The sequence below is a fragment of the Anopheles stephensi genome, chromosome 3 (assembly GCF_013141755.1).
Source record: "Anopheles stephensi strain Indian chromosome 3, UCI_ANSTEP_V1.0, whole genome shotgun sequence".
Lineage (NCBI taxonomy): Eukaryota > Metazoa > Arthropoda > Insecta > Diptera > Culicidae > Anopheles > Anopheles stephensi.
Window position 1 is genome coordinate 72245880 of NC_050203.1, and position 15763 is coordinate 72261642.

Below are 15763 nucleotides of genomic sequence, written 5' to 3' on the forward strand. Positions count from 1 at the left end.
TAAACTCATCTTTGCAACCTACTTACTTAATTATTCGGCAGCTCCTTTGAACCGTTTTCGGTTGATCACGTAAGTTAAATTTTCACCAGATATGCCTCCTTCGCCCAGGTAGACGCCCTAAACAAATTGAGGTCCTTCTCCATCCTCAACTTAAAGATTATCTCCAGTTTTTCAGTCTTTTAGTTTTTCACTGGGTTCATGTATTATAGCCGTAATTAAGTAGTGTGACTAAATCATCTATAGTCGAAGCTTCGTCTGTCACAGTAGAACGGGTGGAGACAGGTGGAATTTCCAAGTTCCATTAATATGAAATTGACCCATTGGTTGCTGACATTGAACCCAAGATGGGTGAAGGATTTGGATGCCTTACTTTTGGAAGTGAGAATGCGACCAACCACTCACGCACTCTCTCTGCAGTAAGTCGCTCTTGCTGCAGTTGACGAGAAGTGAGTGGAAACGATCTTGGTCGCAAAGATCGTGTCCTCGGCTCGAGGACTTGACATCGGGACGGCACGGCGAACACATGCAAATAAACGGGATAAGGGCAGTGCCCCATAGCAGTTAATAATTTGTGTTCGTGTAGATTAAACTCTCGGCCCGTTTTCTAATATCACACGGACATAAAACTTACGATGATACGCTTCCGGGGACTCTTGATGCTGCCACCATCATTTTGATGTTTGCCTCGTTAATTCACAGCTCAAAGGTTTCAATAGTCTTAACGATCATTCGGTAAGTTTCGGCAAAATAGGAGAACTTCAAGCCAATGAAGTCTGTGGTATCAGCATATGCATGAATCTTGATGGACTTAAAGAAGCTGCTCTTTTAAGCACGCCTTGGAGCCCCATGAATGGTCCTCCCTATCTCCAGGTTGAAGAGGAGACAATCATGTCCAGCTCCCTGGCTGAAATTCCTGGAGAATTATTTCCACCTTAAGCTGACATGTGATGTTGGTCATTGTCAGACGAGTTGTGTAATGTTCTCACATCTTCTAAAGAATGTGTTGGATGGTAAATAATAATGTCTCTCTAATATGAGTAGCTCATATTAAACTATTGCACCTCTATCCCACCTTACGAGGAACATTTCCTTTTCAGTGAGGACTGCTGCTGGATCATAAATGATCAATTTTGCTTCATTACTTTAAGCCGACAGATCGTACCAAAAGAGCCCCAAAAAGGTTTTTATTTCTGAGGTCCACCACATCCGGGACATCGCCATTTTCCTGCCTAAAGAAACTGGAAAGCTCGACAATACAATAATCAATATCAAAAATTAGAACGAAAGTTCAATGATTAACATTTACAAAATGAACCACATCACCAACACAACTTTTTACTAAAAATCAGCTCTTTCATCAAATATTTTACATATTTAAAATTTCGTAAATTCAAAACACATCCAAAACTAATGCTAATTAATGCGAAACGACTGTGTCGGTGTGTTCGCATCCAGCGCGCGATGCCAGCGTCCTTATTGAAGGTCGTTGGCTTGTTTCATGAATAAAATAACACTTTACTATCCGCGCACCGTGGCCATATCGAGCGCTTATGACGTGTGAATACAAATATGTTTGGCTTAAAGCCTTCGCAAAAAAATAGACTTCATTCTGCCGTTTCGTGGAATAAACCTTTGCTTTGGAATTCAGAGAGGCCGAATTTTTTTTTATAACCTTCCAAGAGTTCATACCAAATATTGTCAGCATCGATAAGAAGCATAAAGCAACTGAAAAAGCGATTTTACCTGCTCTACATCCATTCAAATTGTATCTAAACCCACATTTCTTTCGATCAACCATACTTTTGTGAAACATTTTTTTCGATATTAATATTCCTATGGAATTTTGTTTCATAAAGATAGTTACGAAAATCACCTACTGCAACTTACAGCCCTTTTTTACACCACGTAGATGGTACCGATATACAAAAGTAATGCATATTTTTGCGCCTTATTGCTTCCGAATGCGAGTCTGCTGTATTCAACCTTACAGTATTAGCTGTCCACCGTTACGGACCGATGGTCCCAAAATTGTTTCGCTCGTTCGAAGATACCTTCACTCTGGCTAAACTCACTGCCACCCTGCAGATACATCGGTGTAAATTCCCGATACGCCAAACACACCCGACGATCGGTTATGTCCTCGCGCAACACCGAATGTTCCCACTGATACCGTGGAGATCCGTACAGCACTAGCAGGGACCGTCTAGAAAATAACCAGGAAATAATATCACATTAGTAAAAAGTTTTCCCCTTTTTGAACCGAAATCCTCTCACTTACCTCGGCATCGGTATCCGCACGATACAGTGCTCAAAGCGAAGCATCGCTTTCTCATCCATCAGCTCCCCGAGCAGATCTTTCCGATACTGGTCCAGAAAGTGTAGATTATACTTGGACTTCCCATCGACACACCGGTACGGAGACATCGTTAGCACCGAATCACTCAGCATGTTGACCGTCACGATCCGTTCGCCCCAGATCCAACAATCGTCTATGTGCGGATCGATCGAAGCACCACGCTCCGGCGCATACTCCAGCGAGCATTGTTCTATCGTCTGGAAAGTGGCCAACAGTGGAACCCGCTCGAAGCGACGCTGAACAAATTCGCTCACCCGTGGAAAGCCGGCAAACTGGGCCACCCGAAGGCGCGTTTTCTTAAAGTTTGTTTTCGGTCCAAAGTTTTGCTTCCGTCGTCCGCTCTGCGAAACATCCCACGGCAACTCATCTAACCCGTGCAACAGTTCCACTTCCTCGTCGGTGGACAGAAAGTCGAGATCGATGTACACACCGGGATAGGTTTCGCCCTGAACACCACCGTGCTGTGGGGTGTCTGCATGCTCGGCCAGCACCTTTCGCCAATCCCAGCCGGGGTAAATTTTGTTACAAAGCGGACAGAACACGTACGAATCGGAGTTCTACAAAGAAAAGGACAGTAACATGCATGTAAGCAAGTCAGCCACGCAAACGACACTCCAAAGAAAGTGAATTTCACCATTACCTGAAATATGGTGTAGAAATCACTGCGCTCGATGCCGAATTCGGCCTCGCAGCTAAGGCACGTCCTACGGCCCTTGCAACCGCATGGTCGAGGATGGTCCATCGATGGTGAAACGGGACACTTTTGCCGTACAAAAATTTACATTCACTTTATACAAAACGAGCACGTTTGTACACGCGCAATTATTGCTGCCTTTCTGTAACCCGTGCTGGCGAGTACTTTGACACGATTGTTTGTTTGTTTACATTCTGGTGGAGCATTTGACAGCTGACCGACACAGGGTGATCCGTACGAGACGTTATTTTCGAACAGATTTAAATTCTTTGCTACGAGCCGTTAACATTGTTAGGTAGGGGCAGAGTTGGAGAAGAGTTTTGCTGCCACGGGCAAGTTGCCTCGTATTGTTTTTTTTTTTTTGAACAGTCGACCTATTTCTACAGTTTTTTAATCTCCTTCAGATTCTGTATCAGTTGATCCGGTAGACAGTTCTTGACTACCGTTTTTCCCAACAAAAAGTTGTTTATATTTCTCAACCAATCGAATTCTTCAGATATTACAATCTGTTTGGGGGAAAAGTGGCATCCCATCCAGTGGCATCAACTGTGATCAATAATTCTACCCAGGTAAGCAAAATTCCTAGTCCTACAATCAAAAGAAAAATCTTTCCACAAGAATAAGAGCGTTTCTAGATTCTTAACAAATATCGTTTATTAGGCCACACACACACACACATTAATCATCAAACAAATAATATCCTCACGAATGTGCTGAAGTCTTGCATACTGATACTGAGTGGTTAAAAAGTGGATACTTTGATAAAAGAAACACAAGTAAAAAAAAGATCCAAAAACGACATCCAATAGACCAACACAAGTCTACACCGAACATAAGAGCTATTAGCGTCCGAGTTCGAAAGAAAATGCATGAAACTAAAAAGCCACAGAAAAAGAGTAAACGCCACGCTGACGACGTCTCAGATGTTTAAAAACAACGTCACGGGACAGTGGTCGCTACCGTACACCTGCGTCCGGATAACGTTATCCGTCACCTTATCCACCAACCGCTCGGAGGTGATGAAGTAGTCCAGCCGCCACCCAACATTCTTTGCCCGCGCCCCTCCCATGTACGTCCAGAACGTGTACGCACCGGCCCGGTCCGGGTACAGCTTCCGGAATGTGTCCACAAACCCAAGCGACAGCAGATTGCTCATCCCGTCCCGCTCCTCCTGGGTGAACCCAGCATTCTTCCTGTTAGTTTTCGGGTTCGCCAAATCAATCTCTTCGTGCGCCACATTCATATCACCACAAAGTATGACCGGCTTTTTGGCGTCCAGTTCACGCAAATAGCTGTGAAACTTTTCGTCCCATCTCATCCGTTTCGGTAGTGTGACCAACTTTTTGCCCGCATTCGGCACGTACACACACACAAGGTAGAACTTTTCGTACTCGGCCGTTAGCAGACGCCCGTCCTGATCTTGCTCCTCATCGCCCAACCCGTACGCCACGTGGATGGGCATCTTTTTCGAGTAGATGGCAACGCCCGCGTACCCACCCGGTTTGCACAGCCAGTACGGATGGTAGCCCTTGATGTGACGCGCCTCGTCCGGCAGCTGATCCTCGGTACACTTCGTTTCCTGCACGCACAGTATGTCCGGTTGCTCGTGGTCGATAAACTCCAGCCCACCCTTGCCGATCCAACCACGCAGTCCGGCTACGTTCCAGCTGGAGATTTTATAGTTCCAGGGTTTGCTTTCGTCCAGCGCAAAGTTGATCGTTGCATAGTCGGTGGCACATTTGTTCATTTTCGGTGCGGCCGCCACTTTCGCTTTCTTTTCTTTGGACGGAACCACCGTATCGGGCTCCTCCTGCTCGGGTACCGGTGCTTTGGTTCGCTTGCGTTGCGTTACGGTCGGAATGTCTGTGCAATTGTACGATACAGGCGTTAAATTGGCTTCTAAACGTGGTTTTGGATTACAGTGAGTAACAAAAATATACTAGCTAGACGTATATTTAATGCACTCACTGTATGTTTGGTTTACCTCCATTGCTTGCATTAGCCGTTGCAGCTCTTTTCTTGGTCTTGCTGGGGCCAGATTCAGCTTCTTCTCCATCAGCTGCATGAACGAGATTCGTACTACATTTTACAAGTCTATATTTGACCCGTTTAAGACATACTGTGTTTTTCACATGACTCTTACACTAAGATACGAACTAAGCCAGTGCAAAAAAAAAAAAAAAATCCCAACATATGCAACTAACTCCTCTTATTTCATTAATTATTCATACGCAATCATACATGATATTCAAGTTTAGTTTTGTCATAAGATGACGAGAAATGTGCTTCATGTGGAAGCTAACAAATTGTACATATAAATGAAATGACTACAGCTAATACATGTTTGTTAATGTGCAATAACGCAAACCAGTTAAATGTTAGTTTTAGTAATGCGTAAGCGTTAGATGGATGGATGTGTTATTCAATCAATTACCCTCGCTCGGAACAATCGCCTTTCGAGTTCTGCCCCGTTTGGGCAGTTCTACAGTCTTGGCTGGTGTTGGTAATTCGGGTGCGGAAACCACTAGGTAAATACAAAAACAAATCATATTTACACAGTAGCCATATGCTTGTACGTGCAGTGCACAACATTTACCAAACGACTCAATGCAACTACTCGTATTAAGGCGCAGATTTTACTTACCATCTGGAGTCGTTTCCTCGAGGGCAGCAACTTTCTTCCGGCCTCTTGCATTCGGTTTTGTAGCCGTGACCGGTTCGGCCATGGTCAGAGATTTTTCCTCTTCTACTTTTCCTTTGGCAGCAGCTATCCAGTTAACATAAAGCGAGAAAAATAATACATGTAAGCTTAATTGTCAGTTAACATTTATCATACCTACTAACGTACCTTTGCCTTTGCCACGTCCTTTTGGCTTTGGAGGACTAGCTGGTTCTTCCACTGAATCCACTTCTTGCTTCGTAGCGATCGGCTTTGCTCTTCCACGTTTAGTAGGCGCTACTGGAGATTCAACTGTCTGTTCCGGCACATCAGCAGGCTCTGCCTTTTCCACCTTGCCGACTTTCTTCGTATCCTTGGCAACCGTTTTCCGGCCCTTGGGCTTCTTTTCTTCAACCGGGCTGCTTGTGTTTTCGTCGGGTTGCTCCACAATCGCTGGTTTCTTCGCCGATCGAGCACCCTTCTTTACCGGGTTCGGTTTTACCACAACCGGAGTCTTTTCCCGTGAACCATTGCTTTCCGGGTCTTCCTCGCCCATGGCCCCGTTAGTTTGTTCTACTGCCGCCGGTGCGCTCTTTTTCGTCGTTCGACCTTTTTTAACCGGTGCACTTTTCGTTACGACCGTTTCCTCGACCTTCTTCTCCTCCTCGACAGCTTCATTTTCTTCCAGCCCACCGTTGCTTTGCTCTGTTGCCTTTGCTTTCTTGCCTGCAGCCACCGTCTTTCTCGATGGCTTTTCGGTAGCAACCGTTTCCGCCGCATTTACCTTCCGTTTGCCACCTTTCGCTTTCACCGGCTCAACAACCGGTGCTAGATCGTTGGGTTCCGGCTTGATCGGATTGTCCGTAAGTGGTTGCAGTGGAGTGTCTTCCTTCACGGCCCTTGGTTGACGGACACGCTTTTTTGGCTTTTCTTCCATGATAGGCTCTATTTACTGCACCACTGCAATCGTTTCACCGAAGCAAGTTACCGGATGTCAACTTCCGCAAACTGGTTCCGTGTTTAGCGTTTCGTTCTGGTTTTGGGATGTTTTTATGGCAGCGTTCCAGCTGCTATGTTGGTTATTTCTGTGTGTGTTGTAATCGCAACGTACGGAGGAATGCTTGATGTTTGACCGGTGCAAGGCACCACACCTTTCGGATTCTGGAAAAATACAGCACGAACCAACCAATATTCCTTGTGCCGATGCCTACGACGATTTGCCGTGCAGATGCCGGGTAGCGAAAAAGGCGCGCGGTATTTGACTTTTCTAGGCGTATGACAGTTGGGTGCGCGTGTTTATGCCTGGATTGGCGGATCGAAATTCAAACCATTCAAATCGCCACACAAGCGGCTTTTTGGATGCAGTTTTATTTAAAACAGGATTTTCAACTAACAGTTTTCTTTGAAGAAAACTGCTTAATTAAGAAAATTTTTATACATTCCCTTTCCTGTTTTTAATAATAATCTATCTCCATCCCTCCATCAGTGGCGAATCGTCAACAAAGCGCTTCCTGTCCCATTCCCATCCCATCTGAAGCTTCTCTGATGCCGGTAAAATGGCCTGTTTTGCGCATGCTTCCGACAAAAAACGCTGGAAGAAAAACGTGTCATGGAAACCCAGAAACATGCTGCTGCTGGTCGCGCGCCACATGGAAAAGCGTAGCAAACTAACGTTTGCCGCTGTATGTGTTTCCGGGGCAGCCGTCGGTGTGTGTGTGTTTGAGTGTGCAGTTGTATCGGTGTGGGAGTGAGCATGCAGTCAATTTTCCGATTTTCTTCCCTGGAAAAGTCAGCTGGCGCACACCACGGCACGTAAAGCTCTACACCGGGAAAGAAGCGATACCTTCAAGATGTGTTAATATTCTACGTTCGGAGTGGAAAGGATTGGTTGGTCCGTGTGCTGGTGCCGTTCCCACCAAATGGTGTTTGATACAGTGATTGATTAACTTTTTCACGCATCGCACCGGGGCATCAGAATCGTCGCTTCTACTCACCAGCAGCAGCAACATTCGTAGTGTATAACTGGACGGTACAGGAAAAAAAGCCTTTAAAGCACCCCCATGTCGGCTGCATACGGGACACGGATGGAACCGGACTATCCGCTTGACGACACGTTGGAGTACTTTATCAAATTCCCTTCACCGAACTTCCGGAGCGACACACAAACGGCCGAAAGTGACTATGTGTTTGTGTGTAACGAAACGAATGTTCCCATCGTGTTGCTGCTCGGATGGGCCGGATGTCAGGACAAGTACCTGATGAAGTACTCCAAAATCTATGAAGATCGTGGGTAAGTAGCGGTGGAGTAGGAGCTGACCATTCGCCATATGCAATAGCTAACGCTAACGATACTTGTTTACATTATCGTGCGATAAACAGTCTCATCACCATCCGCTACACGGCACCGGTGGAAAATTTGTTCTGGAAGCGGGCCGGCATGCATCAGATTGGGGAGAAAATATTGAAGCTCATCTACGACATGAACTTCGACAGCCATCCACTTATATTCCACGTATTTTCCAATGGGGGAGCATTCCTGTACCAGCATATCGCACTCGCCCTGAGACGGTCCAAGTCGCCGATCAACATTTGTGGGATGATCTTTGACTCGGCACCGGGTGATCGGCGGATAGTGGGTCTTTACCGTGCCATTACGGCTATCTACGGGAAGGAGCGACGCTGCAACACACTGCTGTCGGCGTTGATGGCAGTGGCGGCCATTTTGCTGTGGACATTCGAGGTGAGGACAGTGTCCCTTGTGTAAAGAAATGGGATAGTAATCCTACCCGGGTTTTGTTACTCACAGGACGCCTTCAATTATGTACTTAACTTTATCAAACCACGAGGGTACGAAGTACAAACCAATCCGTCGCACAATCTCAAGTACGAAAGCAATGCATGGCCGCAGCTGTTCCTCTACTCGAAGGAGGATCTTTTGATACCATATACTGTAAGTCTACTATACTATACGCACTGCTTTCCGTCTGTTTAAATAGTGATCTGTTTCAGGACATTGAAAAGTTTGCCAACTACCGACGACGCTGCGGTGTGGACGTGCGCATGGTGTGCTTCGATCGTTCCGAGCACGTAAAACACTACATCCGCCATCCGCAGCAATACATCTACACCGTGTGCAAGTTCATTAACGACTGTTTATCTCACTACTATGGCAAATTCCATAACTAAAACCCCATCCGGAATCGAACTTTCGGGCAGATATCGAATGATCCCCGTGGTGGAGTTTGGAGACTTGTGTTTTGTAATTTTGTTAAACGTTACCTTTAATTTTTACTGTCGTAATGGCACAAAATTGTTACACGGAAGCACAAAACAAAACGCACATTTGCAATTTAAAAAAGCGAGAAACAAACGCCCAAAACTCGAGGATATGTTGGCCACGCCACCACTACTACGGGCCGAGTGTAGTGATTCTAGCAATTCGTTTATTTAAATTACCACCAAATATGCATAGCAATTAATATTTTGTGATTCACACCTTAGCAACGTAAAAGCATCTTAAAAATGCCTTAATTCCGTGGTGCACGACGGCCGGAGCCTGTGTGTGTGTGCGTACTACGTTAACTTTCTTAGCGGTGGTAGCAGTATCAGTAGCGCAGTAAAATGAAACTCCAACACTTATGTGTATGTAAACCGTGCTAGCGGAACGGTAGCAGTGAAACGTGAAACCATTTCCAAAGGATTCAATAAAAGTGGTCATGTAATTATCATTACACTGAAAATGGTTCGTTTTTGTTGTTGTTTAATGTACAAATTATGAATCGATACTCTCCAACCGTCATTTCAAAATGTTCTGTACAAAACTGTTATACCAGTAGGACAGAATGCGAATAGGAGCGCACAGTGGTATTTCAGGCGAACTGTCATTTCTATTTCTTCGCCAGCATTTGTTTACATTTTCCCCAAAGCCGGTACAATGCGTGCCGTTTGTAAACAAAAAGTGTATCGTGTGTTTCCTGTTAAATTACAATTAGTTAAATAATGAAACGATATTTGTTAGATCTAAGTGAACTGTTTATCGATCATCGGCGAAAAGCTTATATCGGTTATCGACCTACATGGACAACGGTGGCCTCCGTAATAGGCAGCATACGAAGCACGTTCAACATACAGCCGGACCTGTACATCTGCAGCGAGGATGGAATATTCTATCCGGAAGGTGAAAGTGTTGAGCTGATTGAGGACGAGGAAGTCATAAAGTATGTGTAATCTAAAACATCCTGTAAGTGTATCGTCTATTTACTCGAATTTGTTTATATTCCAGGGTGTTTCCCAAAGAGCACGTTGCGAAGGAAAAGACCCGGTCAGACGACGAACCTCGTAAGCGCCGCGTTTCGAATCTTCTCCACGAAAGCAGCACATACGAAGACATTGAGGCAACGCTCTTGAGCCTTCCGAAACCGAAGCGGCGTCGTGTGCGGAAACGTAAAACTAAGCAAGATACGAGCGAAGAGCCAGCTCCCCGCCAAACGTTACCACGCACTGAAGAAGCAAAGGTACAGCAACCTGTAAGCGACACCGAACACAACAACGGACACATTCGATTTTCTCACCAGGAGTCACAGTCGAGCGAAGGTAGCAAGTCTTCGGAAGAGGTAGAACTTCCTTACAGGAATCTAAATCGTACCATGAAGGCAAGAGTGGTACACGCTGTCTCCTCACAGGCACTCAACGAACGGTCGAGTCGCAATGGATCTGACCCATCCGCAGCAACAACCGCTTCCTCTAATGGTGAACCTGCCGATAGTGAGCAAACCCAGCCCATCATCACAAAACCCAACATAAAAGCAAGAGTTGTTCGAGCTACGAACGGTGGCAGTGCGGTAGAAGTCAAGCAGGAACAACTTGAAGCTAGCGCGACGGAACAATCGTATCAACCGCAAACAACTGTAGCTGATGATACCGATGTAATCGAAATTGACGCTCCAACACATGTTAACGGTGAAGAGGCCACTTGTGGCGGGACACCAGCAACGCCGGCAGTATGAAAGGCTGTGCTTCAAGTGTTGTGTGTTTAACCGATTTGCGCCATCTGTTGCTGGCTTGCACCGAAGGCCTCATAGGAGCCCAAAATGCATTTTGCATGTACCGTACCATCCGGCGGTTAATTGGAAAATAAATAGCAGGGTGAATGGTATTAAGATTTCTTTTAAGTTTAAGTTACTGTAAACCAATAGTGGGGAAGGATAGGTGAGCACATCTGTTTGTTCCCTTCAAGATATGATAAATAAAAGCTGCAGAAGTTAAGGCAGCACACGCCAAACAAATCGTAGAGCACAACAAATTACATTTATATTTAAATAACACGATACAAGGCAAATGGTGAAGCGACGACGAATCCTAATGCTTGGTTTTTCGTTTTGTTTTAAGATGTGGGTCCTTATTGTTTGCTTTTCGCCTGTAGTGGTAGTAACACTTATACGCCTATCTGCCTAACAAAGAATTCGGGGCAACGCAACCTTGCACGCACAGCGAAATATGGGGTGGGAAAATTGAGAAAAGAAACAGCTTGTATTGGGTGGTGATGATTGACGATTAAAAGAAAGGTACCGGAAGCGTCGTAAAATCCTATTTGCGCGTACTTCGCTACTGAAAAGCTCCTAGCTTGATGATGGTTTGGTGTCTTTTATGAGGCTGTGTTTCTGTGTGTGTGTGTGTGTGTGATTGTGTGTGCTCTTCTCTCCTCGGTGCTCCCAAGCGTTTCGTTATCCTTTGTTGGAACCCTAACACCTGTTGTTTAACTGGGCAGTTAGATTGTAATGGTGTCCTCGCTTTGTTGCTGGTGCCGCGGCAACTCTCTCAACCGGAGTGCTGCTGGATGAAGTTTTCCAACTTTTCGGCGTTCGCACCGGAGAACTGGGCGACCACTTCCTTCTTCTTGATGAACAGGAAGGTGGGCATGCTGGCAATGTTGTACTGGGCCGCCAGCTCCTCACACTCGTCCACGTCCACCTTCACCACGACGATCTTGTCGGCGTACTTGTTCTGGAACTCTTCCAGCTTCGGCGCGATCACCTTGCACGGTCCGCACCAGGTGGCGAAGAAGTCGACCACCACCAGCTGATCGCCGGCCGCTTCAAGCTTGTTGTTGAAGTCCTCCTATCGGGGTGTGAGAGAGAGAGATGCAATGAATAGACCTGTGTTGTTTCCGGGTCGTTACTTTTTAAGGGCATGTCGTCATGGGTCATACTTGTCAAGCGATTTATTTTAACTAGATAATATCGGCAACTAGGCGTGAGTAATGTGCGATTTAGTTACAGTGTCCCATAAAACTTACATTGCATTGAGCGAGAGGTTGACAGTGGGGATGATCTCATCATACTTCTATTACAGTGTAGGGCAAAACAAGTGCACATCTTCGTTATTTAGTTGCATTAACCATAATAGGCTTTCGACTAATCCTAAATCTTAACTATACAATTATCAGAAGAGGTCCTCAGCGGGAGTATAAGGCGGACCAATCAATCTAGAACATGTTCATTTGTAGGAGATTGGTAGCTTCGACTGAAAATTTTGAAGCATAATGCCGCGCTTGTCCAAGCATTTCGTCATATGGAGAGATGGTCTGAGGCTTGCGTCCAAAGTGCAGGGCGATAAAGCTACCAAGCCTTCGATGTTTTCCTCTTATCAGTTTCCAGTGCATTTTGAACACGTACAAAACTGTCGGATTTCCGGTTCCCAGTCCCCATGTTACATGTTCTCACGTTTCTCCAGACGTGATAAGACGGTATAACAACACCCCTGTCGATTATAGCCGTTGATCAGGAAATGCCCCTCGAAATTCAACTTCTTTGCTACGAGATAGCGCAGATAATATGAAGAAAGCTTCAAAGTTCCTCGAATGTTTTGACTGACAGTTGCTCCAAATTAACTGATAGGATACTCAAGATAATGGATATTTGGGTGAGTCGCAAGAGCGTAGGATCATCTCGTTTGGAAAATGACTGGAGCTAGTCTATGAATTTTCCTTTAGCACTATACCTGGGGAGTACTTCTGTATAGTTAGTCAGATATTTTTGCACGTGGATTGTCCTATTATTACATTAGTAAATTGGATGATCGATGATTAGAAAAGATGGAGATTTTTTTAAGCTCTGTCTTGAAGGACTTGTTTAGCGGCGTGGAAGTGTCACATCCAATAACCTACTTTAAATGATTAGTTGATAAAAGTATGAATGTTTATCTCGTTGATCCAACGTGTTGCGCTTGTTTTGTCCGTCACTATACCCCACAGTGTGGGGGTACCCACTCAATACCTTCATCTACACAGCATTGCTTAGGACTTCGTTTAACGACTCAAAGAAAGCTTGTCGCGAATCCTTCTTCTACTGCTTGCACCATGGTTCACATGACAACCAACGGCTACTGTGTGTCATTCCTCGCACCATTAAACTAAATGCGCCTCGTCGAGGTCCGCTATTTCTCGTCAAGGTTGTTTGCATGGCGGCCTATTGGCCAGCAAGCAACGCAGTGCAGTAATAAATGATGAATAATGGAATTTATCAACCGACACATGTATCGGATTCCGGCTCCGCTTGAATATTCGAACGACTCACAAACCTTCCGAGCCGCGTTCCAATCTGAAGGCCATGCGGCGAACGATTAGTAACCTGAATGACTCACCACCGCCGTGGACAACAGGTATGATGTTCGGGGTGTTACTAACATTCATATTGTTTAACACATTGCTTTAAGCTTTTTAAATTGAGAATTCGATTCCTAATGGTGAGAAAGATTATGGGGTGGTGATGAAAACATCCATTAAATGGTGTTTCACCCTTTCGGCCGTTCGAACAGTGTAAGTAGGCGATGAAAATGCAAACAACACCTGGCCCTGGTCGGTTGGCCGGCCGGGTATCAAATGACATGAAAATTTGGTGAGCAACACTGTTTCCTTCTGCGTGGGTGTGTTTTGCTGTTAGTTTTTCTAATTAAATCGAGTGTGTATTTGTTTGGGCCTTTTATCTTCACTGTGAAGAGCAATCTAAACACGAAACCGCATACTAGAGAAGAAGGGAAACCACTTCTTCTTCCTGGTGCCGTTTGGCAATCATTGCTCATCGCTAATCGCATTTGCACCCATCCAGGAACGATCTGGAAAGTGAAAAACACAGCATGCCATCAACATCATGCTCTCTGTTCCTGCGTTCGGTCGCTATCGGTCATCAAACAGGTCCAATGTATGGGATGATGATGATGCCAAAATGGGACAGCAGAGAGCAAAAGCAAAAAGCTCACGTCATGTTGAGGTAAACTTCCTATTCTTACTCGTCGACAATCGCAGCAACCCCAAGTGTTGTGTTGCCTGCCTAGGAGAGGGTGCGCGCAGAGCTTGGGAAACCGCGAAAGTAAGCTTATCTAACCGCGGGAGTATCGCACATCCCCCCCCCCCCTCCTCCCAGCACGCACACACACACACACACACACACACACGATAGCGTCCGTTGAAAAGACAAGCGTTTGCTGCTTGGAATTCGTTCCGTATTGTTTCCTTCTATCTCATCTCGCCGTTAGAGGACATGCACAGATCATTCCTTACAAACAGATGGTGCTTGGGGGGAGGGGATTCCCAGTGTGGGAATCAGGAAAGGGCGCGGGTGTGGGTCGTAATTTTTCGTGTCGTACTACATAAATGCCCATTGATTTCTAACGACCCACCCCCCCCAGCAGCCATACCATCTGATGCCGCGCACTGTCGCTGTGTGTAACACAAATGGCGGTCGTGCAGAGAAGGTCGGACACACAAGCGCACACACACGACCCAAACCAATACAGCGAGCAGCGCACTTAATTAGCCTATGCCGTACAGTGTTGCTGACCGCGATGACGAGATGGGGCGCTTATTCCGTCCCATGCCTACTATGCTATGGGATGGCTGGTTGACGCGCTACCCACATCCGTGGCGCGCGAGTGTGTGGAAAGCAAACGTCGACGGACAGAAGAAAAATAATCGAAACGAAGCTCCACAAATCAATTCTCACTCGCGTACACTCGTGGGGAGGGAAAACACATGGGATACACTTCGGAATGTGTAGATTAATTCCCAGTTGGAATCTGGGGTTGAGAAGAAAAGTTCCCCCCAAGCCTTCCGCACTTCATAATCGCCTTGGTGATTTTTTCGTTTTGGTCAAGCCGGCCGGGAGCGAGTTGTTCTGCGTGTGTATGTGTGTGCGACGTTGAGGGTTATTCACTTGGGCACTTGGGCACGGAAAACTACTCCTTGCTGCTATACTTACGGAATCTTTCACCATGTACACCATTTTGGATAAGCTTTTTGGGGGGGAGGTGGCAACGACGAAGCACTACGAATAGTACGATTGCGACAAAACTGTACGCGATGAACTGTACGCGACGGGCGAGTTGGTTCGACAAACACGTCCGGTTGGATTACACTTGGATTTTGACCGCGAATGACAGCCCGCAAATGCGCAACACAGGCGGAAGGGAGTTTTTCGAAGTGGTTGTGGCGATTTTTCGAACGGCTTCGAACGAGGGTGCTGTTCGAATTGGGACCAAATATCGTTTGAATTGTTTATTTTACGATTTTCTAACGATTTGAGGTATGCTTAATTATTACGAATAATGTAATGCATAAAAAGAAATAATTCAATTCGATTTGTTTCCTTTTTTCGTTTATTTTCGAAAAAAGGTCCAAGCAGCGTTTTGCTACGGATTCCCATGTAGCAATTTGTGAAGCGAAATGCAGCAGTGAGAAACTGTCCGCAATCAATTTCACTCGCTCATAGTGAGATGACCCACTCATGGTGAGATAGCTTATTTTCTCACTAAAACACTCCAAGAGCAGTGTGTTTATAGTGAGAGAACGAATAACGACCAACATTTAAACAAGAAAAAGAAATATTGTAATGTATAAAGGTGCAGTTTACGGTGAAAGATCGCAAGGAAAGAAAAGAGTTAGTTAAATTATTGTACAAATTTGTACAAGAGCACTCGATAATGTGTCTAAAGATGGCGATCATTTAGAGAACATTTTCAATTGCTGTTTGGAGAGACATTTGCTTGAAATGTATGGCTT

At 45.5% G+C, this 15763-nt stretch overlaps 5 protein-coding genes across 10 annotated transcripts; 2 read left to right on the plus strand and 3 right to left on the minus strand.

The window, feature by feature from the left end:
- Positions 1-1295: 1295 nt before the first annotated feature.
- On the minus strand, positions 1296-3234 carry LOC118510609 (alpha-ketoglutarate-dependent dioxygenase alkB homolog 4). The gene is made up of 3 exons (XM_036052622.1): positions 2997-3234; positions 2279-2913; positions 1296-2203 (listed from the first exon to the last, which is right to left on the minus strand). The coding sequence occupies exons 1-3, from the start codon at positions 3096-3098 to the stop codon at positions 1993-1995; spliced, it is 948 nt and encodes a 315-aa protein (XP_035908515.1). The 5' UTR covers positions 3099-3234; the 3' UTR covers positions 1296-1992.
- A 436-nt stretch (positions 3235-3670) lies between these two features.
- Positions 3671-6964, minus strand: LOC118510607 (recombination repair protein 1). 2 transcript variants are annotated; one of them, XM_036052618.1, is made up of 5 exons: positions 5899-6964; positions 5695-5817; positions 5485-5574; positions 5035-5109; positions 3671-4913 (listed from the first exon to the last, which is right to left on the minus strand). In XM_036052618.1, exons 1-5 carry the CDS (start codon positions 6644-6646, stop codon positions 3970-3972), a joined length of 1980 nt encoding a protein of 659 aa, XP_035908511.1. In that variant the 5' UTR covers positions 6647-6964; the 3' UTR covers positions 3671-3969. The 2 variants fall into 2 exon arrangements, with proteins under 2 accessions (XP_035908511.1, XP_035908512.1); XM_036052619.1 differs by lacking the exon at positions 5485-5574 and having other exon boundaries at positions 3679-4913; positions 5899-6929.
- Positions 6965-7059: 95 nt separating this feature from the next.
- On the plus strand, positions 7060-9450 carry LOC118510612 (transmembrane protein 53-B). 5 transcript variants are annotated; one of them, XM_036052624.1, is made up of 5 exons: positions 7060-7600; positions 7685-7999; positions 8089-8449; positions 8516-8659; positions 8719-9450. In XM_036052624.1, the coding sequence occupies exons 2-5, from the start codon at positions 7770-7772 to the stop codon at positions 8893-8895; spliced, it is 912 nt and encodes a 303-aa protein (XP_035908517.1). In that variant the 5' UTR covers positions 7060-7600; positions 7685-7769; the 3' UTR covers positions 8896-9450. The 5 variants fall into 5 exon arrangements, with proteins under 5 accessions (XP_035908517.1, XP_035908519.1, XP_035908521.1 ...); XM_036052626.1 differs by having other exon boundaries at positions 7707-7999; XM_036052628.1 differs by having other exon boundaries at positions 7710-7999.
- Positions 9451-9594: 144 nt separating this feature from the next.
- On the plus strand, positions 9595-10994 carry LOC118510611. The gene is made up of 2 exons (XM_036052623.1): positions 9595-9926; positions 9992-10994. Exons 1-2 carry the CDS (start codon positions 9709-9711, stop codon positions 10713-10715), a joined length of 942 nt encoding a protein of 313 aa, XP_035908516.1. The 5' UTR covers positions 9595-9708; the 3' UTR covers positions 10716-10994.
- Positions 10995-15155, minus strand: LOC118510613 (thioredoxin-2). Its single transcript, XM_036052630.1, has 2 exons — positions 14964-15155; positions 10995-11826 (listed from the first exon to the last, which is right to left on the minus strand). The coding sequence occupies exons 1-2, from the start codon at positions 14985-14987 to the stop codon at positions 11527-11529; spliced, it is 324 nt and encodes a 107-aa protein (XP_035908523.1). The 5' UTR covers positions 14988-15155; the 3' UTR covers positions 10995-11526.
- Between the last annotated feature and the right edge of the window lie 608 nt (positions 15156-15763).

Coding starts and splice junctions, on each gene's coding strand:
- LOC118510609 (XM_036052622.1), bottom strand. CDS start 3,098: ATGGACCATCCTCGACCATGCGGTTGCAAGGGCCGTAGGACGTGCCTT. Junction 2,914..2,996: donor ATTTCTACACCATATTTCAG/GTAATGGTGAAA, acceptor TTTTCTTTGTAG/AACTCCGATTCGTACGTGTT. Junction 2,204..2,278: donor GTGCGGATACCGATGCCGAG/GTAAGTGAGAGG, acceptor GTTATTTTCTAG/ACGGTCCCTGCTAGTGCTGT.
- LOC118510607 (XM_036052618.1), bottom strand. CDS start 6,646: ATGGAAGAAAAGCCAAAAAAGCGTGTCCGTCAACCAAGGGCCGTGAAG. Junction 5,575..5,694: donor CGAGGAAACGACTCCAGATG/GTAAGTAAAATC, acceptor GTATTTACCTAG/TGGTTTCCGCACCCGAATTA. Junction 5,110..5,484: donor GGCGATTGTTCCGAGCGAGG/GTAATTGATTGA, acceptor TCGTTCATGCAG/CTGATGGAGAAGAAGCTGAA.
- LOC118510612 (XM_036052624.1), top strand. CDS start 7,770: ATGTCGGCTGCATACGGGACACGGATGGAACCGGACTATCCGCTTGAC. Junction 8,450..8,515: donor TTTTGCTGTGGACATTCGAG/GTGAGGACAGTG, acceptor TGTTACTCACAG/GACGCCTTCAATTATGTACT. Junction 8,660..8,718: donor ATCTTTTGATACCATATACT/GTAAGTCTACTA, acceptor GATCTGTTTCAG/GACATTGAAAAGTTTGCCAA.
- LOC118510611 (XM_036052623.1), top strand. CDS start 9,709: ATGAAACGATATTTGTTAGATCTAAGTGAACTGTTTATCGATCATCGG. Junction 9,927..9,991: donor GAGGACGAGGAAGTCATAAA/GTATGTGTAATC, acceptor TTTATATTCCAG/GGTGTTTCCCAAAGAGCACG.
- LOC118510613 (XM_036052630.1), bottom strand. CDS start 14,987: ATGGTGTACATGGTGAAAGATTCC. Junction 11,827..14,963: donor TGTACATGGTGAAAGATTCC/GTAAGTATAGCA, acceptor ACACCCCGATAG/GAGGACTTCAACAACAAGCT.